Raw genomic sequence first — 22510 nt, 5'->3', positions numbered from 1 at the left:
TGCAGAAAACACTGCTGTGGCTGCAGAAAACGCTGCTCTGGCTGCAGTGAAAGTTGATCTAGAGAGGCAGCTGACTGCTGAAAACTCAGCTCTGGCCAACGAAAATACAGCTCTGAAGAAGCAGGCTGCCGAAAACACTGCTGTGGCTGCAGAAAACGCTGCTCTGGCTGCAGTGAAAGTTGATCTAGAGAGGCAGCTGACTGCTGAAAACTCAGCTCTGGACAAAGAAAACACTGCACTGAAGAAGCAGGCTGCTGAGAACATAGTTGTAAAGGAGCATGAGGCCCTGATATTGAAGAACATTGAGCTTCAGGTACGTTAAATCAGATCATTTTAGATTTGAATTATATGGATTGTAAGTTTGTTTCATGTTTAGACTTTGAGGAAGAAAGTGTTGACACTTATGTTGTCTCTGTCTTTTCAGGAACTCACCTTTGAGACCGACTCGGACAAGGTGAAGGTCAAAAAGGAGAAAAAGGAGAAGAAAGAGAAGAAGAAGCAGGAAAAGAAAGAGCAACTGGAGAGAGAGAAGGAGAGCAAAGAACTGAAGAAGAGGGAGAAGAAAGAGAAGAAGAAGCAGGAAAAGAAAGAGCAACTGGAGAGAGAGAAGGAGAAGAAGGAGAGCAAAGAACTGAAGAAGAGGGAGAAGAAGGAGAAGAAAGAGAAGAATAAGCAGGAAAAGAAAGAGCAAATGGAGAGAAAGAAGAAGGAGAAGGAGGAGAAGGAGGAGGGGGAAGGGAGAGTGAGTTGGAAGATATTCCCCTGCTGGTAATAAATTATTGTTTTATGTTGACTACTTTGTTTTCATAATCGTTGGAAGCAGTAATTGAAATGCAATGAATCGCCCATCCCTTTTAACAGCTGGGGCCAAAGCCAAGGATGACTCAACTGATCAACTGAAATAGCCATTAACAGAGATCTGCCATTCAACTCATAAAGCATTTCTTTAATCAATCTTACCACAAACACTTGAGCCCACAGTGAAAGCTCTGACTCCAGGTGACAAGCACACACTGTGAGTTGGCTTTTCAATATGCAGCAACAAAGAGCAACATGGAAAAACACTACAACACGATGCAAAACTGCATTTCACTAAACACAAACAGTATATTGATCCTAAATGTAACACATCAGATACCTGGAAATTTACCAATTAACACCATCTCCTCATACTTCATTTGCAAACACAGAAAATATGTTTCAATGTCTCATATCACAGACCCTCAGATTGACCATGTGACCCTCTGGAGGGTCTGAACCCAATGGTTGAGAAACATAGTTATTTATGGAGTCAAGAGGTGTTTATGACTGCCATCTGGTGGCAGCATAAGGTAAGCCTACTTTAATCTATTAAAACTATTACATTCAAAATAGAGGGGTAAAAACTTGGACAAACAAAAGTAACAACGTAAAATTTAAAATTACTCCAGAATACGTACATTTTCACCACTTTCAAATTTTTTGCAAACTTTGGTAACGATTTGAGCATGTTAAAGCCCTCAAAAAGCCAATTCATTTGCCTGAAAAAAAATAAAAATAATAATAGTAATAATAATCCTTACAATTTCAATAGGGCCTCCCACTGTTCGGTGCTCGGGCCCTAATAAGAATAATCCTTACAATTTCAATAGGGCCTCACACTGTTCGGTGCTCGGGCCCTAATAAGAATAATCCTTACAATTTCAATAGGGCCTCCCACCGTCGGTGCTCAGGCCCTAATAAGAATAATCCTTACAATTTCAATAGGGCCTCACACTGTTCGGTGCTCGGGCCCTAATAAGAATAATCCTTACAATTTCAATAGGGCCTCCCACCGTCGGTGCTCGGGCCCTAATAAGAATAATCCTTACAATTTCAATAGGGCCTCCCACCGTCGGTGCTCGGGCCCTAATAAGAATAATCCTTACAATTTCAATAGGGCCTCCCACCGTCGGTGCTCGGGCCCTAATAAGAATAATCCTTACAATTTCAATAGGGCCTCCCACTGTCGGTGCTCGGGCCCTAATTAGTTTAATTCTATTCACCATATTTATCCTTTATAAGAAAAATTAATAAATGGTTTATGTCAAGCTATGATGCCGTTGTAAAGCTATTTGAAGTGCTCATATTTGTCAACAATTTTAAATTCTCCTTTAAAGACATAATTTGTAATATTACAACACATATTTTATTCACCCTGCATTGTTAACCATTTATAATATATAATATAAAATAATAAGAAATCCTTGTGTGTTAATAGTGTTGGAGAATAGCAACAAAAATGTGCAAATCAAAAAAAGCAATCTTGCCACAAAAACGATATGTTTGTGCTCCCCTGGAGGTCGACTTTGACGACTGTGGACGGATCCGTCACCTCTGGGCAAAATAAATAACAGTGACCAGGGGGCCGGCCGGCAGACAAACTGAAAACCAAACACACACGAACATTCATACCTACGGGGAGTTTTGTTTCTTGTGTGTGTTCAGCCACACAACCCATTCACGTACGGAGCCCCTGAAGGTTCACAGCGAGAAGAACACCAGGAGAAGTCACCCTTTTTTAACTGGCACATATTAAACAGCACAATGGTGTGTTACATCATTCACACTACTTATTGGTTATTGGAAATCTGCTGATTGGTTTAAAAAGGCACTGCTTACAAAATGTGAATTTTGAAGTTTAAAGGCATCATTAAAGACAGATAGAATTCAAGAATCTTCGAGCACATGTTTGAAGACAGTTTCCATCTCACAGCTTGGCAGCAGACTTGTGAGGCACAGGTCCCAGCCACTTCTCTCCTGAAACACAGAATAAAACCAGACAGCTCCAGCTTTAATCACTAATGATGCTGAACTCCACTGTGCCTAAAGTACAGACAAGTTCAACAGTAGATTAAGACTGCGTCAGATGTTAATCTTTATCATTTCAGTTTTACATTATATGTGTTGGTTTGTGAAAGATGCGGAGTACAACAGTATTCTCACCGAGGCGGTGGGCCATGAGCTCAAATCGGTCAGATCCAAAAAACATCTCTGGTTTTCCATCAATATGACACACCATCATGGGGAAGCCGAACGACTGGGGGGAAACAATAGGACATATTTTGTTTGTTACATGAAAACATCTTGTGCGTCTTGCCTGAATCCACAAGAGGAGCTGAAGGACAACTGACCCCATAGTCAAGTGCATCCTGCGTTGCGCTTTTCAGCTTGTCTTTAATCTCCTTTGTGTTGTACAACTCCAGCGCTGCTTTAATTTCATCATCAGACAGACCTGCTTTCTTCGCTGCCTGCAAGAAAAAAAGGCGACAGGTAACATCCATCCATCCATCATCTATACCGTTCATCCTTTGAGGGTCACGTGTGGGCAGGAGCCAATCCCATCTGACACTGTTGTCAGCTATGACAAGGCTCAATAAATAGTGCTGCCTTTTCTTTTTAAATGCAACAAAGGATGGATAAAATGGTACCTCAGACAGTGACGCAGGTTCAGTGATGTCTTTGTCCTGACACCAGATTCGTCTCCACAGCTCCCGGGACACCTGCTCCACCTGTTTGTCTCCATCCTTTTCCCTCTCTTGTACTGCTGCCACGAATCGCATTGCAGACAAGGAACCTGAGAGAAGAAAACCCAACGCCCTGAATTTGACTGGTAGCCAAGGCTATAAACTATGGCCAAACAACAGGAAACAATCCACACAGATGAATCCACCCATGCTCACATCAATACACATTACTGTATAGATTTCATCAGATCCTGCTTGTAAGTACCTTTTTTGAACATGGCCTCAACGGGGTCCGATGGAGGGCTCAGGGGAACCTCAAAGTACTTTGACAAGCGCTGCAGATCGTGGTTCATGTACACCATTTTATTTGGAACCATACCAGGAGGCCTATTGTCTGTAATGACAGATAAACAGGGTATGAATAACGACAGTAATGAGAAGGTCACAACAATAATAATGTGAAAATGCGACGTGCTGTGGGGAGACCTGATCCCTGCATGACGCCGCCCAGGAAAGCAGGACGCAGTTTGACCTCCACCTTCCACACAGTTCTGTAGCGACACATGAGCTGTGAAGACAAACCACCGGAGTTATTATCTCAGTTAACACCAAAGTCTGTGACTGTGACTTTATATAAAAACACACAAACCTCAAAGCCGAGCCAAGAGTATGGAGAGACCACATCGTAGAACAACTCGATCACTTTCTTGGATGACATCTTCAGATCTCACTTCTGTCAACAGAGACGCTTCCCTTTAATGTAAGGCAAGGCCGTGTTATTTATAAAGAACGTTCCACACACACAGGATAGATTCAAGCTGCTGTAGAGACATTCAAAAAGATACTTTATAAAGATAAAAGAAAACTATTTGAAGTAACAGTTTGAAAGTAAACTAAAGAAAGATTCAAAAGAACAAAAAAGGTAAAAGGAATAAAAAGGACTTATCTGTATGAAAATTTAAAAACTCAAGTCAAAGTCAACTTTTGTGTCAATTCTGCCATAAATACAGGACAGATGTTTCTCTCTGATGTGTAAACATTTAAGTAGACAGAACATATAAGTACGCATCCTATGAAGTACTCAAAATATAGTACACAGTACAACATAGTATGCAGTCATCAGGCACACGGTGCATAGGATGAGAGTAGTGCACACCGGAATAATGCAAAAGTAGATTTAGTGCAAAATAAGTTGAAAGAGAAAAACATTACAGATAAATTAAAGATAAAACTGCGTGAAATCATAAAAAATAAAATAGAATAAGATACAGTGATGGTTTGACCTTTTACAATAGTTAGAGGACGTTGGGTGAAACATTTCCCGAGACACACGAGCTCAACACATTATTAAATATAAGTGTAGAGTTTATGTAACGTGTTAATTAATGACCCAGAGAAAAGGATCAGAGAGGTCAGAACCCAGTTAAAGTTCATCTCACCTGCCCGCTGCTCTGCTCGGTGTGGATCCAGGGAAACACGTCACCTCAAATCCCTTCAGCTGGTTTCAACGGACTGGACCTCACACAGTAGTTACAGTAGTTACAGTAGTTACTGTAGTTACTCAGTGTTGCGTTAACAACAGGTTAGTGTGAGTGACATGAAGCTCCAGCCTCCACAGCGCTGCTCCTCCGATCCGCCCTCAGACAACCTGCCACAAACCTGCCACTCTTCTTCTCCCTACTGAGGCAGGCTGTAGGTGTAGTACCGCCACCTACTGGTCCGGGGGTTGACACGTTTCGAAAAAAAAGCCAATCTTTCTTCTTTAAAATGTCTAATTAATGACATGTGTTTCACCATGTATTTTCCAGCATTGCCAAGAATCAAGTGAAATTTGAATATGCTTTTACTTCACAACATTTCACTTCGTTATTATTATTATTAGTGTTATTATTGTTATTAGTGGAGTTAAAACAATGTCCAAACATAACCCAGTTTAAAATGAAGCACAAAGATATGTTGTTCACAAAGTGCAGGGATGAGGAGGGGAGTTGACAATCACAAAATCACAATTCTTTATTTGGCACTTAATATTTATTGTTCCTTAGTTTATCTTCCTCTCTTTTTGCTATGAATAATGATTTTGGATATGTATGTGTATGAGTTTGGACAAATGTATATTTATATATATACATATATATATAGCATTTTTTTTTACTATTTATATATATTTGTGTACATTATATGCAATATAGAGCACAGGTAAACAACATATTTATTGACTTTTAGAAAGCTGGTTAAGTATGATATAATTATTAATTAATGGACTAATGGAGAAGGGGTGAGATTAAATACATTTGTACTTATTCTCACTCCTTTTGGAATATGTAGATTAATTCATAATAAACAGTTTTCCTCAGTGGAACTTGTATCTTGTTCTTTTCTCATGTGAGCGATTGCTCTGGAGCTGTGTTACAAATTGATCCTTCTCTTTCTAACATGTTGGTTCGTCATGTTTGTATATCAACTGGATTCACAAAGAAACTTCCTCCTCACCCTCTTTCTCCATTCCACACACTGGAGTAAATGTTTGCTTAACTAACAACAGAGCAGTGAAGTCACTTTTTTTAATCCAGGCCTTTTTTTGGTCGTTTAATATGTTGTCAATTTCTCTGAAATACAATTTAAAGAAATCTAAAATATTACTACTATGACAATTAATTATTTATATTCTCAGAAATACTATTTTCTTTTACATTCTATTTACATATTTCATCCATCTGGATAGTAAAGTATTAACCATATAGGCTAGAAAGATCTATATGTAGACTTATGTCTAAAATCTATAAATTAAAATGTCTTTTTATGTCTCTTCTTGAGGACTAGTTTGATCCTTGAGTTCAGCTGGTCCATAACTGTCAGTGAGAGCAGGCTGAAGTCCTGGAGATTTGTCACTGAAAACCAGAGAAAACACTTTGTCGAACATGTATATATAACTTAATCAACCTTTAAGTTCAAAGGATTTGTTTTTCACCCGTTTTTCTTACCTCTCTCCATCTTTCTCTGCCTGTAAAGAAATATAGAAAAGATTATCAGGTGAAACCTTTGTTGAATCAAACATCTTCCATCTCATTGTAAATTTGTACCCTTGGCCTCTGTGATGCAGTGCCACCACTTTTCCTTGGGACCCCAAGAGTGTCAAAAGAATGGCTCCGCACCCTGATGGCTCGCTAAGAAGAAAAATGGGTTTTGATTTTAAATAGTGAAACCGAACATTGAACGGTTTCAGAAATTCCAAAGACAGATTTACCTTAAAGTTCTCAATGAATCCTCCACTCCCCTCAGACACCCCCCGCACGCCTTCAGAGCAGGGGAGAGAAGACAGTGATGGATCTCCCACCATGCACTGGGAGCGGGTAGAGAGTTCAGCCTGCAAGCTCTCCAGGAGCGCCGAACGAGTCCGGAGCTTCGTAAAAAGGGGAGAGAGGGAAAGCTCACAACACACAACAGGGCAGAGAGATCAGTTCTGACGAGCAAACGTGGATTCAGTTAAAACACATCTGTTGTGCTGTTTCTACCTCTAATCTGCTGAAGCGCTCGGCCTTGTAGCAGGAAATCTCTGCATTGATGAGCTTGGTCAGAAGAAATCCTCTCAACAGAGAACGCTGAAAGTCAGGACAGAGGAAACCAGGACATGTGACGCCTCTCAGACATGTAGACAACAGCAACAATTCAGGGAAATAAGGCGTAGCAGTTTATTAGGTCAATAATCTTTAATTGGTCAAAGGAACACTGTGTGACTTTTACTGAGAAACAGCGCCCTCTGCAGCCACATGTGGTGATTCATTCTGTTGGGGTCCGTGCCAGAACGACCAAGTGGTTTTCATGCAGAGAAAAAAACTAAGTCTATCAATGTGTTGAGTGGAGCTTCGACTGCGTAGTTCCACTCACTGAACTGAAACATAACTGAACGGTTGATATTACCCATGATCCCCTGCTTCCTGAACCAGAGGAGCAGCTGTAGTACAAATACACAAAACTCTGACTAGAATTCTTTATATTTTAAGAGTTTCTTGGCAGAATATTGAAGCAAACACTTTTTAATGACTTTTCTACAGTTCAGCATTACTCTTGAACTTGCTGGACCTGATTCTGAGTAGAAAATTATATCTTGACTTCTTGACGTATTTAGGAAAACAAAAGCAGCTGACTCAGTGGCACTTGTTGGCCTTTGTTGTTATTCTGTCTTACATCTGTGAAGAGGGGAGGATCTGGGATGACCGGACCAAAAGGAGGAACATCCTCTCTGGCTGTGACACACACCTGGGAAGAGGAAATACAGAGAAAGTATGACTAATAAACCAACTGGTTTTGTGAGCTAATATTAGCTCAGCACACATATAGATCAGTATATACATATGTGTGGTGGTTAAGAACAAAATATTCCATTCCATTGAATTGTTCTTCCACCAGGGAGCAGTGCAGAGTTCATTTTTTAATTGTAAAATATCCTGCTGCTGAGTACATACAAGGTCTCCTTATTTAAAGAAAAACATTCTTAATATTATTTATTTATCCTTTTAAATTACCTGCATATTATTGGTGTTCTTTTGGTATTTTCTGCATTATTTGGTTAAGCATTGGTAGAGAGACACAGAAAAAGCAGAGAGCGAGAGAGAGAGAGAAGGGCCGTAAAACAGGATGAACACTCTACCAGCTACTCGGGCCCCATTGTTGGTTTCATTGATGCTCAAGATATTCTCCTGTAGCCCCATTTTATCCTATTTTAATATTATTGATCCCATTTTATTTGATCTATTACAATCTCATACTTTCTGTTGATTAATAAGCTTGTTCCAAAATGTGTATGTCAAGGTGAATTTTATTGTTTTCTGGTTTAATTTTCCACTCTCTCTACCTTTTTTTCTGCACTGTATATCATTCTTTTTTTGCACTTTCTGCTTAAGCTTAAACATTAAATATATAAATAAAATTCACCATAAAATCTACAATGGGTTAGTAGTGCCGCAGTGCAGAGGTTCGCTCTGTCGCGTAACAGCGAGACGTTTCTTAGTTTTCCATGGTACTCTGGCCTCCTCTCACAGTCCAAGTACATGCAGATTGGATTTAAGTTTATTTGAGACTCTAATAGGTGTGAATATGAGTGTGAATGGTTGTTTGTCTCTTTATGTCGACCCTTAGATGTCAGCAAGGTTTGGCTCCAACCCCCCTGTGACCCTTCAAGGATAAGCAGTATAGTTAGCAGTATGGATGGATGGAAAGATTTATTGTTATCATCTCCAAATTCAGCATCAGTTGGGCTTCATAATGCTTTTTTAATATTCGAGGAAATCAGTAAACTTTAAACCAAACAAGGTTCCACTCGCTCCATGGAGTACATTGAGTGTGAGTGTGGTCCGTTGTTTTACTCACCTGGTACGCAGCTCCATCCGTCTCCTCCTCCCTGTGAATCCTCCGCACCACCAGGAAACAGTGCAGGAAGTGAGACTTGATGACGTCAGAGAGAAACGGGGTTTGACCCTCCTGGTAGACCAGAGCTACGATGTCATTACCGATGTGTCTTTTCCTTTGTAACTGTGCAGGATGAAAGAGGAGGAGGAGTAAAGAGAAAGGGCCTGTTCAAGTTACTGTCGACGATGAATCATCAGACTCAGACAGTGACTGACCTGCTGTGGGTCTCCGTCTGTGAAAGGCAGTTTGGTTGCGACATGGAACATGATTTCTCTTCCATGGAAGGAAGTGAAGACTGCTTCACTTCCTGTCTGACCATGACACACGTCCAGTCCTCCTCTGAACCTGGTTAAAGCAGAGGGAAGAAGAAATGTTTTACACACTGCATCTGTCTCCTCTACTACTGACCACCAGCGACGTACTTTACCTGGTAAATCCCTGCAGCTGAATCGTCTCTCCCAAAAGAGACAAGAACTCTTTAAACTCTTCACTTTCGTCATTGTTGCTGAGGATGTCCTCCTCGGTCAACTGAGGGAGAGACAGAGAGGTCAAGAGAGTTTCAAGGGAGTTTGGGGGCTCCAGGCAAAATGGAGCAGGGGGGCCAAATTGACCTCACTCAAATACCACATCATCAAATATTTAACTATTTTAGTACCAAAATTATATTTTTAAAAAGTGCATACTGTAGATACAAATACAGTATGCAGTAAATCAGCCAACAACAACAACAACAACCCCCCCCCCCCCCCCCCAAGGAGTAGTTGCCATAATGCAGGGTCCTCACCTGTCCATCCTTTTGGTACAAAATGCCAAACTTGAAATTAGGAGACACTCTGTGCTCGTCGAACGCAGTTATCAGTTCTGGAGCCTGAAGGACGAGGACAGGAGATCAGCATTGAGAGAATTCATCTAGAATAACTGGTCTTTTTGTTTTAGTTATTAATAAAGATGAAACATTACCTTGAGGTAGCTGACCACTTCCAACTTTGAGACAGTCACTCTGTCACAGAGCATCTACAAAAGAATTTCATTTTGACTTTATACACATCTCTTGACAAATCATCTGTGACTCAAAGTACTGTGAGTCAATCAGGCACTTCACTGAAGTACAATATGAGGTATTTTACTTGAGCACCTCATTTTTATGCCCCTTTATATTTAAATTTCTGTACTTTTAAAAGTGAAATCTAATCTAAAATTCATTATAAAACACTTAAAAAATTGTATAACAATAATTTTTACTGATGACAATTTAAGTATTTTATTTTTCTAATATAACTTCTGTGATTCGTTTCCGAGCATGTTTACATCATCATGTTGCCGCTTTTACTTAAATATTAGTGTTGATTTCTCTTTGTATCAGAATAAGGAGTCTGGTACCTTTGCTAATTCGGCAGCAGATGGGATGTTGGGGAAGAGAGACGAAGAGAAAACTCCGTGCAGAGAGCACTCCTTCATTCTGCGAGACAAAATAATAAATCCTTTTCTGTGATGCACTCACTGGAAATCAAAAAATACAACATATGGGTCCATTCAAAGAAGATTTGAAACCCCCTCAGATCAAATAAATAATGATTTGTATTTTCCACAACAATAATGATGAGAAAAATTTGTCATATTTGCACTGACACTCAAACATCCAAGTGGGGTAACAATTAGTTTAAATACATATTTGAATGAAGGTGAACAACGGACTGTTAAAATGCTTTTGTTGTATTTAAGTTGTTGGATTAACAGATCTGAACCTCAGAATCACCCGTAGCCTGTTCTCCTCTTCCTCCAAACACACAGAGAGAACCAGCGGCCCCAGGGACAGATCCACCGCTGTGAATGAATGATGATACTGGAGAGGAAAAGTGATATCTGCCTTGAGATTAAATCATACATATTGGTGATTTTATTTCCCCAAATAAAACTTTATTCTGAGTCGACTAACCCTTGAGCAGAAGAAGTCACGGTAGACTTTGGCCTCTCCGTCTCTTTCCATGATGTCGTAGCACTCTGGGTCAAGGCCATAGTGGGAGGAGGTGGGACTCAAGTCCACGAGCCGCTCCAGTGGGGGGTCTATCCAGTAGCCCCCCAACTTTGAAGGGAGAATGAGTGGCAGTTCTCCGCCCAGTGTTAGAATCTGAGACTAAAACATACAAAACAAAGGAGCAGCTGATAACGCTGACGATGAGGGCCCATCTTGTTCGTTGTTTTGGGAAACAAGCGTTATGGCGATCATGAAAAGGTCAGTGTCAACACACACACGCCCATATATGGAGTCATCTCTGTGCTTTTTATTCTCAGATTGAAGACTAACCTTCAGAGGGAGAGGAAATTCACACCGCTGCTCATCGATCCTGCTGCCCTGATGGACAAGAGGAACATTGATGATAAGAAAGTTGTGCTGCCGCAGGCATCTCCGGACACAAACACACAACACCAGATCAATCGTACGGTAACTCACCTGCAGCTTTTCAATGATTTCAAACAGCTCCGTGTCCTGATATGAGCAACAGGCAGCAGGCGTCAGACAGAAATGCAGACGGAGAGAAAAGAGGAGGAAGAGGAACATGACAAATGACTCAGCTGCAAGTGGAAAGTAACTTCCCAGATTCACAGAATGGGGGTGGGGGGGGGGATGCATTAAGTAGATTCAATGAGAGTAAAGAGGGGAGCGTGAATGCTGAACATGATAATGATATCACCCGCAGGTTGCTGCTGGAGGAGAGGAAAGGCTTGCTGTCACTGGCAGGAGAGTCCAGGATGTCCAACAAGTTGTCTTCTGCAGAATCGGGTCTGCGGCAACAGGTTGGTTTACACAACAGGACACAATGCATTGCTTCTCGTGCAGCCAAAGCTTCCACGTTAAATAGCTGTGATGTAGCGGATAATCAAACCTCACCTCATCTCATCCCCACATGTGAATCTGTCCACACTGTAAACAAGGAAGTGAGAAGTACTCAGAGAGGAAAACAGATCATCTGAAACTGACTGGATCACTTATATCTGAAAACAAATAATGTTATTTAATTTTGTGTTTTTAGCTACTCGTTTATTTTTTTGCATTGGGTTTTTTACTCACCCTCCATATGCCCCAAAAGTGAAACTTCTCTTTCTGGAGAAGGACACGTCATTCCTCTTCTCTCTCTCCATGGCTTTGGTGTCACTGTGAGTGCACATGCCAGGTTGTTGCCGAGTCAATCAGGTTCTGGCGAAGGTTGAATTAATTCACTCTATCATTCTGTCACTCCTCCTCCTCCTCCCTGCCCCCTGCCTCTCACTCATTTGAGCTTCCCTTTCCTCCTCTCTGTCCTGCTGTCAGCCAGACAGACAGGCAGCATTAATGGTCGCAGGTGCATCGGCCGTCACAAACCTACAGTCAGGGCTTCTTCACGCCATTGATCAACGGAGGCTCAACGAGAAACACTTGTGGTGGATTCACAGACACACTGAGCCTGAAGAAAAAAAACTTGTATATAAATAAAGAAATGGGTGAGACATTTTCTCCCAGACCTGTTACCCTTTGAGTCGGTGAAGACCATCAATTATTAACAGCACACACAGTGAGGGCGAGGAGGTAGACAGCAGGGGAGGGTGAAGCAGGCCTCGGAGGGAGAGAGTGAGACGAAGACAAACAGAAAGAGACGGAATGGGGGGGGGTGCACATTTCAATGGTGTCTCACATGATGCGCATTATATTATTTCTGTTTGTTGTGTTTCTTAAATTAAATAATATTTGTATGGTTGGTACAAGATGTAGAAGTTGTATTCGTCAAATCCCTCTCTGTCAGGGTCAGGGCTAGGGTTAGGCCTTTTGTCTGTCTGTCTGTCTTTCTTTCCTGTTACTGTAGACTTTTAGGACAATCCTCTCCTTTTTATTTCCTTAATAGTAATTTCGTAAAATGTGATTTAGTTTCCTATAATGTGGTCATTGCCTTTTACTCATATTTTGGTTATTTCTCTCAGTTTGTTTGTGCAGGAGATTTCACACCTACAAATAGTAGTTTTTAAAAATGTTTAAATAATGTGACATTTTGAATCTAGTATAATAATAACACATACAAGTAAAAAACAAAAGAATCAATAACAGCAGAATGTTATATCCCCCCAATTCCTCTACTACTAGTTACATCTCTTAATGTGTGTGTGTATGTGTGTGTTTGAGCTGCATGACAGAATCCCACTGTATTCAGATCACTCCATGTGGTTCCAGCCAATGGCGTCACATGATGTTTATGTTAGACTCGCTTCTATTAGAGAGCTGCTTGTGCCGATCTACACGCTGCTCCTTATCAGTTGGTCAATTATTAATAGAAACACGTTCAGAACTGGAGTTTCAAATTCAAAATGCCCTTGAATCCACTGGGTATCAGCGAAGTTTTGCAGGAGGCGGCCACCGCCTGTAAGAGGCCCGGCGATTGGCCACTTAGAACGCCACTCAGATGTCATCGCGCTGTCATTGGTCCGCACCCCAAAACAGCCCAGCCCACCCTTTTCAATGCAGCCCCGAGTACCCGCGGAAGTTGGTTTGCGTAGAAGCGACAGGATGTTGGTGTTTTGCGTGAAATAGAGAGAAACGCCGTCGACTTTTGGTTTTATTTCCCCCGGACATTTTCCCACAGCGGTGCAGCAGCAGCTGGACGGTGAGAAGAAGCGCTGCAGATGACATTCCACTCAAAGTAATGCGGAGATAGTAGGAGCAGTCTAAGTTAGCTAGCTAGCGTGTTAGCATTCGTGGTTAGCCGTCGGCGTTCAGGCTACCTGTGCATGTAAAGTCAACTCTTAACTGTAGTTTTAAAGTGTGTTGTTGTGATGAGACAACCGTGATATGTGTGTGTGTGCTGTAGGTTGTGTAGCGATATGTCCGAGTGAGAGAGCCAAGCAACAACTGCACTGAAGCACACACAGACAGATGTATATATACAAACAGTAGTGAGATATTGGAGTTGTGATGTAGTGAAGTTGTGTTGCAATGAGATACTGGCGTTGTGATGTAGTTGCAGTGAGATACTGGAGTTGTAGTGAAGTTGTGTTGCAGTTAGATGCTGAAGTTATGTTGTAGTGAGATCCTGGAGTTGTGTTGTAGTTGCAGTGAGATAGTGGAGTTGTGATGTAGTGAAGTTGTGTTGCAATGAGATACTGGAGTTGTGATGTAGTTGCAGTAAGATACTGGAGTTGTGATGTAGTTGCAGTGAGATACTGGAGTTGTATTGTAGTGAAGTTGTGTTGCAGTGAGATACTAGAGTTGTGTTGCAGTTAGATGCTGAAGTTATGTTGTAGTGAGATCCTGGAGTTGTGTTGTAGTTGCAGTGAGATAGTGGAGTTGTGATGTAGTGAAGTTGTGTTGCAATGAGATACTGGAGTTGTGATGTAGTTGCAGTGAGATACTGGAGTTGTATTGTAGTGAAGTTGTGTTGCAATGAGATACTGGAGTTGTGATGTAGTTGCAGTGAGATTCTGGAGTTGTATTGTAGTGAAGTTGTGTTGCAGTGAGATACTAGAGTTGTGTTGCAGTTAGATGCTGAAGTTAAGTTGCATTGAGATACTGTAGTTGTGTTACAGTGAGATACTGGAGTTGTGTTGTAGTTGCAGTGAGATACTGTAGTTGTGTTACAGTGAGATACTGGAGTTGTGTTGTAGTTGCAGTGAGATATTGGAGTTGTCCATCCTGTCACTGAGGTTTGTGTGTCTTCTGTGTTGTGTCCCGTGTGCAGATCGACATGCTGGAGTGTGGCATGCTGGAGCGGGACAGACGGACTCTGCAGAGACGATCTGCGGTTCTCTGCAAACAGCTGGTGGTGGATGAGATGCTCGTTCAGTTACTGCAGGCAGACGACATCCTGACCGAGAACATGGCCGAGGACATCATGGTATGTGAGCACTGATACATGACTGTCATCTGTTGTTATATTAGTTGTGATGTTATAATATTCAACCTGTGTTGCTTGTGCAAACGCACGACCCCTCCCACCCTTCACACATGGATTCACTTCCCCCTGGCAGGAAGCTGCAAGCCATCAGCTCAAAAATCTCACTACACAAAAACTGTTTTAATTCCAGACTGCTGTTGGCCGTCATCAGCAAAACTCGTGACTCCATCATTGCACCGTCTAACCTCATCTGTGACTGTGACACTTGAACATTCCGTGGCCAATAACGGCCATACTTCAAATTGGAAACATCTATCATTTATGCTTCACAAACACATCAAAGCAAATTCCTTGTATGTGTAAATCTAATTGGCAATTAACCCTAACTCTGATTCTAATAGTGTAAATATGGTGATGAGGTATAACACATAATTGATTCACCACAAAGTGTTTTGCTGTTTATCAAGTGAATACTTTTAAAACCACAACCTTCACTCAGGACCAATAATCTGACTTCAAACTTGAAAGAAATGATAATGTATGTATCGTGATTAATAATCAATATCAACACTAATCAAGACAAAATTAGTGTCTTGATTACGCCCAGTCTTAACTTAGACTCCTTCACTGGTGAGTGATGGTTGTGCTTTAAAACTCTTGTTTATAAGCAGATAATGACAAACACTTGATAAACTGTAAAACATATTACAAATCTGAGGTAAATCAATAAAATATTAAACCTCCTCAAAATGTTTGCACAATGCATAAGTAATTTATGTTGGACTTAAGTTTTATTGTTGTTGATTAAATTATGTTGCAATAATTATTGATATCGGTTTATTACCCAGCCCTAGGAATTGGTAAAGTTTAGGCCCAGCGTATCCTAACCTCAGAACCCACAAACACTCCCAGGATGTATCTGTGAGATCAAAATGTCACGATATTAGGGATGTGAAAATGATAAAACAAACATTTATTAGATTTAATCTTTGTTAGTGATCCTTAGTTTTCTGATATAATCTCTTCTGCTTTAGGCTAAGAAGACTTCTGTTCAACGAAGCTGGCAATTGCTACTAGTTTTACCAAAGCGTGGACCCAGAGCCTTTAGCCTCTTCTGTGCAGCTCTGCAAGAAACTGAGCAGCAGCATCTGTGCGAACTGCTCACACAATCACCAGAAAAAGATGGCAAAGAGACACACAAAGAGGTGAGTGTATACGTCATTAAAAATCTCCACTGCCCAACTCAAAACAACTATACACAGCAGATTATTACCAAACCTAGTGCAGTTTATAGACTGTTTTGTACTCACAGAGTATTCAGCCTGAGGAAGAACCAGAGGGAAAGACAGAGCAGCGGGTTGTACAGTCAAAAGAAAAGAAGAGAGAGGTGAGCAGAGTCATTCATGTTTTCAACAAAAACAGAGACTGAACACAAGCTTTCCGTATTATTGATCATGCGGATGTAATTTAACAAGTTTTCATAAGTGTCAGCTACATTACGCAGGGTCATATTTTGAATAATAAGTTCTAATAATGGCTCCAGTTGTATGATTTCTGCAGAAATCCTCATTAGACAGAGAGGAAAAGAGTGAAGTGAGCAGCACCACATCATTCCCAGTTCAAGTCTCAGGTGGCTGCCTACGCTCAGAGTCCTCATTCAGAGGGTTGGTCCCAGTCAGGGAGGAGGACAGGAACGATGAGAGACAGAGGACGAAGAAAACAGGAAGACATAAGAAAAAAGTTGTGAGAAATACAACCTGCTGGGTTAGTCAAACAGCTGGCAGGAGTTTTACTAAAAGTTAAGTTAGGATTATAGCTGTCATATTCTGACATCAAACAACAGCCGCTGCTGCTGCCATTGAAAATACCAAACCCTTAATTATCTGTCTAATATGGAGTTTTTCAGCCACTAATGTACTGTTTTTAATGATTTAAATCTCAGAGGCTTTCAGACTCTTCTTTCCCACATCCCACCCAGGAGGTTATTGCAGCCAAAAGAGCAAGGACACATGGTGAGTGGTGTCGCAGTGTTGTCCTGCATTCAGGTTTAAATACCTTTCTTTTGTATCTGGTGTTGTTATTTTTCTGTTTCCCTGGAGACACAGGGCGGTGTCTGGACAAAAGTGTTTCTCAGTTTTGAAAACACAGGTGATTTTAAACGCTTGAACACAAGGTCTTTGTAGCCAGCAGCTGCTGGACGAATTTCATTAGTGTCAGTTGTTGATTATATAATCTTATCACTGAGAGAAATGTAGGCACTAGGCTTTTGCTGTAGTATCAGGCTTCTGTCTGTACCTGCAGGCACCACGCCCCAGGAGTGACTCATTCACAGCACCGTTGTTCAGAGTTTGTTGTCACACCACTGCTGCTGGCAGGAGAACACATTTATTTCAATAATTGCATCAGTGCATTCATTTGTAACAAAGATTGTAATTGTTTGTTTGTACTGCAGAGTCCATGGAGTTTAGTCTGGATGCAGACAGTCCCATCAACACGCCTGTGCTCCCCTGCACGCCTGACTTTTACCTCTCTCGTTGCCAGCAGGTAAAATACTTGTCTTCACCAGGTCAGCTCAACAGGTTTGTGTCAGCTTAGCTCTGTTAAGCTTTACCTGTGGCCTCTTGAGAAATACATGTGATATATCGTCAGTGTGACACCACTTTTCTGGATATGAGTCAGTATTGAGCAGTAAATGCAGAGATGCATAAATTGGATTTATCCATTCTATCTTCTGTTTCCATGTATTTTCCCCACTCCAGTCATACAGAATGTCTTCGTCCCCTCGTGGTTTCGCCTTGGTGATCAGTAATGTGACCTTTGACCCGTGTGCTGCTGCTGAACTTGACACCAGGAAGGGAGGGGAAGTTGATGACGAGGTCCTCAGGAAGGTCTTCACAGAGCTGGACTACATGGTTACTGTCCACAGAGACCTCACTGCTCAGGTAGCGCGCGCGCGCACACACACACACACACACACACACACACACACACACACACACACACACACACACACACACACACACACACACACACACACACACACACACACACACACACACATTCAGAAGCTCAGGCTCAAGATGTGGTCAGAGGATTCTGTTTGAACTCTGAAGCATCCATCTTATTCCACTGACAAACACAGAAAAGAGAAGTTGTGAAGGGGAGTGAAACAACCTTTTGACCTTAAATCGTTCAAACAGTCACTTAGCCAGTATTGGTATAATAGTTTCTCTCTTATCGTTAGATTTGTATGGCAAGTTTATCTACCTCAGGTCCCACCTTTGTTGCATTTCAGTGTGGTTATCACAAAGTATGCACACATTTGACATTTCAGTCAATTAGCCTGTACTTATAAACTCTGAATGAGTTAGCATGTGGGCTGTCATTGTCTTGTTCAAGGACACTTTGAGAAGATTCACATTCAAACTGTGAATATTGGCTCGAGAGTGGGGAGACCTTGGCTTTAAATGAAATTGAAAATGAAAAGTGAAATTAACTGAAATAGTCAAACTCAGAAGAACTTGGCTTGGACACAGTTTTCCTGATTCTTTATTCTTTGTGTAGGACATGAGGTCGTGCATTGTGAATTTCTGCCAACGACCAGACCACCGGACAGTGGACAGCTGCGTGGTGTGTGTGCTGTCCCATGGAGTGGAAGGAGCTGTGTATGGTACAGACGGACAGCTCCTGCAGGTCTGTTTCTCTGATGATTTTCTCTGCTGATGTATGTAATTTCATTGAAGGACAAAGATATAATCCCTTCTCAGGCATTTAATATGTGACACGTTTGTCCCTTTCAGCTGGACTGGATGTTTGAGGCCTTTGATAATTCACACTGTCCACTGCTACAAAATAAACCCAAGATGTTCTTCGTCCAGGCCTGCAGGGGAGGTAAGACCTTAAAGAATCACTAAGCGTGTGTATTAATTAGTCACCAAAAATTCAGTAGTCGATACGAGACCATGAAATTCCCACGATTGACGATACCCAATTCAATACCACAGCATAAACCAAAAAGAAAACAATAAATCCCATTTACTTCAACACACACTGATTTATAAAAATATTTAAACAACAAAGGCTATTTAGCCTTCAAGTAATAAACAAAAAGAAAAGACTTAACATTATAAAACAGAACAGTGGCATAAAGGAAAATCATGAGATGTCAGTTATCGGGTACAATACACCTGTGTGGCTGCTCGTTGTATTGTATCATAATATGTCATATTCCAATGTTCTGCAACTAGATAGAATAAAGATAAACACGTCATTAATTTATGGCTTAACAAGCTCCAAGCTAATTAGTGAGTCTATGTGATGGAGGTTATGGCCTGACTACACAGATGATGACGCCCCTGACAAATCCTCAGACCCCTCATGAGCAATCCTAATTACTGTTTCCCCGCTCCACCACAGAGCCCACCACAGGTGTGCTGCTGAAAGGCCAATAGATGTGGTTGGGCAATGCTTCTGCAAATATTCTTTTATCATAGTGTTCAGGGTTTCATGGGTTATGACAATACAGTAGCAATTGCCCGGATGGAAAACTGGGTTCCTTATTCAAAATAGGCAATTTAGAGATAAAAAAATGCACTGATCATCCAAATAATCAATTTTTAAAAATGATCTCTTACATGTGACTTTTACATAATTAGTTTTTCAGTGTTTGGTTCATCACAGAAAGTTGATTTGCAGAAAATCAGTGTGGGTTTGTGAACTGATCAATACACAGGTTTTGTCCTGGATTATACACTGCTATGCTGTAATGTTTTGGATGAAGACAACCCGATGTGAATCTGAGACAAAGTGGTTTTGTGATGTCCAAAAAATGTCCTTATGAAGACAAATATAAATCTTCAATTAAACTTTGTTGAGACCAAAGACCCTAATAGACAAATCTAAAATATTATTATTATTATTATATATATATGAACATGAGTTCTGCAGCCCTTTTCTTCTTCACCAAATATTTTTAATAAACTGTGGCTAAATTGAAACCTTGTTGACAACCAGACGAGATGGATTGTGGAGTGGAGCAGATAGACGGACCAACGAGGACGTACTCACCGAGCTGTGAACAGCGGGACGCTGGGAGGGAAGGACAGGGGGATGCAGCCTCCAGACAGAGAGGAGACATGGGGAGGCCCAGGATTAAACTGCCACAGCGGTCTGATATGATCTGTGGTTTCGCATCTCTCAAAGGTCAGACAATTAGTAAGTTTGTACCTTTTTGTTATTCTAGTGTGGATTTGTTTGAGAAATATGTTTTGTATTAAAAAAACAAATTTGTGGACAAATGAATGAGACGATACAGATGTGCAGTAGTGGATCCAGTGGAAAAATAGGTTGTGCACACTACTCATTGAAGATTATGACCATGAAAATCAAATTACTGAGCTGCAAATACAAGTACAGCTCCAACTGCACTTTGCACTACAACAAAACCAATATTTATTATATTGTTGGCTTCAAGAAATAAAAGTGTGTGGGGAAAAAGTTATGTATTATTATGTAAATTAAAATGATAGTTATTTTATAGGTAACATATAACAGTTATATAACCAATTTGATCTGACTGAGGTCAAACAATTTTTATCAAAATCAAAACATCCCATTAAAATAAGTATTGAATATTTCTGTTTCCAGTAAATATAAGACCGTTGCTTTGTCCCCCTGTGTCTCTTCTGGATGTATTAAGCCTGTGTTGTGTATCTCTTCCTCCTTAAGGCACAGCCGCCATGCGAAACACCAAGAGAGGATCCTGGTTCATCCAGGAAATAAACGCAACACTCCGACTCCATGCCAGAGACACGCACCTCGCCGACATTCTGGTGCAGGTGAATAGAAGACGTTCATACACTAAATGCATAGTGTAAATTATGCTTTTATGGCTGTTATTTTCTTAAACCCTTTTCCCTCGTCTGTCAGGTCAACGGGCGTATCAAGGAGCGGGAGGGTTACGCCCCGGGTACTGCCCACCACCGCTGCAAAGAGATGTCAGAGTTCACCAGCTCCTTGTGCAAAGACCTCTACCTGTTCCCCAAGTACCAGCCCTAGTATCGATCACATACACTTATGAACATACTGCGATCAACACACACAGACCATTCCATGAAATAACGGCACACAACTGTGACAGACACACAGACACACACACACACACACACACACCCTGTTACAACCAAACAGGATTTATTCATTCATAATTTCTTTGTAAATACTGCCTACGCACATACACGCACACACCAACACACAAATGTTGGAAAGGAATCAGGAGCTCATGTTTAAGCTGTATGTATTTGGAACTGAGCAACATATTAGCATATAACTAACTTGTTTATCTGTGTGTCTGTGTCTATGCCAGTTAGTGGGTTTAGATTTTAATCCTTTTAATCAAAGACAAATGTATTTTTTGTTTTCTCACTGCACAGCTGCTTTCAGGTTTCGCAAGTCTCTCTTTTTAAACTGTATTTTATACACAGATCTATTTTTGTGGCTTTATTTTGTATGAGATTGTTTTTATAAGAATTTTAAATCCCAATATGTTTTATTTGTACACGTTTGTGAAAAGTTGTGACCAAATCTTGTTTTCAGTGTAGTGACAGACAGGGGGCAGCACAGCAGAGAGAAATACATGCCATCGTCTCTCTCTGATCAATATTATTTATATGTGCTACAGTTCAGAACGACCTTTACTGTTGTGCTTATTTTAGCCACAGTCAGCTGCAGCAATGATAAAACTGTAACGTCACGGCTGTTCCCGCTTTTTATCTCACATAGTTTGAATTATGAAGAGGAAAACTCCTACAAGGCAGCTTCAGGGCAACATCTCAAAGTGTTTCGATCCCTTTTTCCGGATGTTCAATAAGAACCTTTTGTTTTTAAGCTCAAATGTCATGAAGGCAACCACTGCAAATGTCTCTTTATATCATCTGTGTTACTGTGGATCTGTCAGCGGAATGTGGTGCTACTTGTGGGGTCTTGCACCTTCTGTATGAACTCTGACCTTTACGCTGTCTGACTCCTAATGGTGTCTCCCTGTGCGAGTTTGTGCTGGACACTTAGCCCCCCCATACCACATTTTGGTGTTATAGTACTTTAAAGAAACATGTATTTCTTATGTCTTCCATAAAAAAAGTAGCAGTCTTCTATTGCCGCATGTGCCATGTGAGGATAAATTTATACATTTACCACGGTGATGCTTTCACAGTATATTGTATCACTTAGGCACCCCCGCACAGTGAGGAAATCTATTTCTCAAGGCTGCTTGAGCATTGATGTTTCCCAGAAAAGACCTGAGCAGGCAAAGTGTGTTTAGTTACAACAGTGTTGTAGAGAAGAAAACAGAATATATGGTTGAACAGTATTGATCTGTAAGTATCTGTAAACAAAGACGCCTTTTAACTCTGTGAGGTAGAGTTTACCCTGATCTGTGATATCCTCACTCCTCGTTTCTTATAATTAGGAATGCAATTTAAAAAACCAAAACATTGGAGTAGTATAAAAGGGTAACCCTCCTGCAGAGTGAGACGTTTTCTGAAGGTTGAGATTTGCTGCCAAGTGCTGCTGGCGTGTCAGTGCGGGGGGGCCAGGAGAAGTTTTTATTTCTGTCAACACCAGTGACTGCCAAATGTCCTATACAATAAACAGGCCACGGCTTTTAAACCAGACACATTTCTGTTGTTTTTCTTCAAGTTGCATGTGCACGTGTGTATCTGGCGATACATACATCTGTTTCAAGCCGTTTCCTGCAGAACG

General features: G+C 41.0%; 3 protein-coding genes across 12 annotated transcripts; 1 reads left to right on the top strand and 2 right to left on the bottom strand.

The window, feature by feature from the left end:
• Window positions 1-2497: 2497 nt before the first annotated feature.
• LOC117776832 (glutathione S-transferase kappa 1-like) lies at window positions 2498-5016 on the bottom strand. Of its 4 annotated transcripts, none has more exons than XM_034611171.1 (8): window positions 4925-5010; window positions 4135-4238; window positions 3972-4053; window positions 3751-3879; window positions 3450-3595; window positions 3153-3269; window positions 2965-3058; window positions 2498-2778 (listed from the first exon to the last, which is right to left on the bottom strand). In XM_034611171.1, the coding sequence occupies exons 2-8, from the start codon at window positions 4201-4203 to the stop codon at window positions 2729-2731; spliced, it is 687 nt and encodes a 228-aa protein (XP_034467062.1). In that variant the 5' UTR covers window positions 4204-4238; window positions 4925-5010; the 3' UTR covers window positions 2498-2728. The 4 variants fall into 4 exon arrangements, with proteins under 4 accessions (XP_034467062.1, XP_034467063.1, XP_034467060.1 ...); XM_034611172.1 differs by having other exon boundaries at window positions 2501-2778; window positions 4135-4218; window positions 4925-5016; XM_034611169.1 differs by having other exon boundaries at window positions 2501-2778; window positions 4135-4306.
• Window positions 5017-5911: 895 nt separating this feature from the next.
• On the bottom strand, window positions 5912-12370 carry si:ch1073-90m23.1 (rap1 GTPase-activating protein 2). 3 transcript variants are annotated; one of them, XM_034611085.1, is made up of 19 exons: window positions 11965-12370; window positions 11785-11817; window positions 11588-11678; window positions 11347-11382; window positions 11200-11247; window positions 10831-11028; window positions 10640-10737; window positions 10275-10353; window positions 9855-9908; window positions 9679-9762; window positions 9322-9422; window positions 9110-9239; window positions 8856-9017; window positions 7674-7745; window positions 7001-7087; window positions 6733-6888; window positions 6569-6652; window positions 6470-6489; window positions 5912-6376 (listed from the first exon to the last, which is right to left on the bottom strand). In XM_034611085.1, exons 1-19 carry the CDS (start codon window positions 12060-12062, stop codon window positions 6286-6288), a joined length of 1722 nt encoding a protein of 573 aa, XP_034466976.1. In that variant the 5' UTR covers window positions 12063-12370; the 3' UTR covers window positions 5912-6285. The 3 variants fall into 3 exon arrangements, with proteins under 3 accessions (XP_034466976.1, XP_034466978.1, XP_034466977.1); XM_034611087.1 differs by having other exon boundaries at window positions 11785-11888; window positions 11965-12368; XM_034611086.1 differs by having other exon boundaries at window positions 11347-11678; window positions 11785-11888; window positions 11965-12367.
• A 1012-nt stretch (window positions 12371-13382) lies between these two features.
• On the top strand, window positions 13383-22422 carry casp2 (caspase 2, apoptosis-related cysteine peptidase). 5 transcript variants are annotated; one of them, XM_034611101.1, is made up of 13 exons: window positions 13387-13525; window positions 14597-14752; window positions 15787-15957; window positions 16065-16139; window positions 16313-16495; window positions 16695-16764; window positions 17205-17296; window positions 17512-17694; window positions 18317-18445; window positions 18553-18643; window positions 19766-19966; window positions 20480-20589; window positions 20681-22422. In XM_034611101.1, exons 2-13 carry the CDS (start codon window positions 14603-14605, stop codon window positions 20807-20809), a joined length of 1584 nt encoding a protein of 527 aa, XP_034466992.1. In that variant the 5' UTR covers window positions 13387-13525; window positions 14597-14602; the 3' UTR covers window positions 20810-22422. The 5 variants fall into 5 exon arrangements, with proteins under 5 accessions (XP_034466994.1, XP_034466992.1, XP_034466997.1 ...); XM_034611102.1 differs by lacking the exon at window positions 13387-13525 and adding an exon at window positions 13543-13561; XM_034611103.1 differs by lacking the exon at window positions 16313-16495 and having other exon boundaries at window positions 13383-13525; window positions 19766-19954.
• The last annotated feature ends 88 nt before the right edge of the window (window positions 22423-22510 follow it).

The sequence above is a fragment of the Hippoglossus hippoglossus genome, chromosome 16, assembly GCF_009819705.1.
Source record: "Hippoglossus hippoglossus isolate fHipHip1 chromosome 16, fHipHip1.pri, whole genome shotgun sequence".
NCBI classification, from domain to species: domain Eukaryota; kingdom Metazoa; phylum Chordata; class Actinopteri; order Pleuronectiformes; family Pleuronectidae; genus Hippoglossus; species Hippoglossus hippoglossus.
This window is presented reverse-complemented; position numbering and strand designations above follow the sequence as displayed.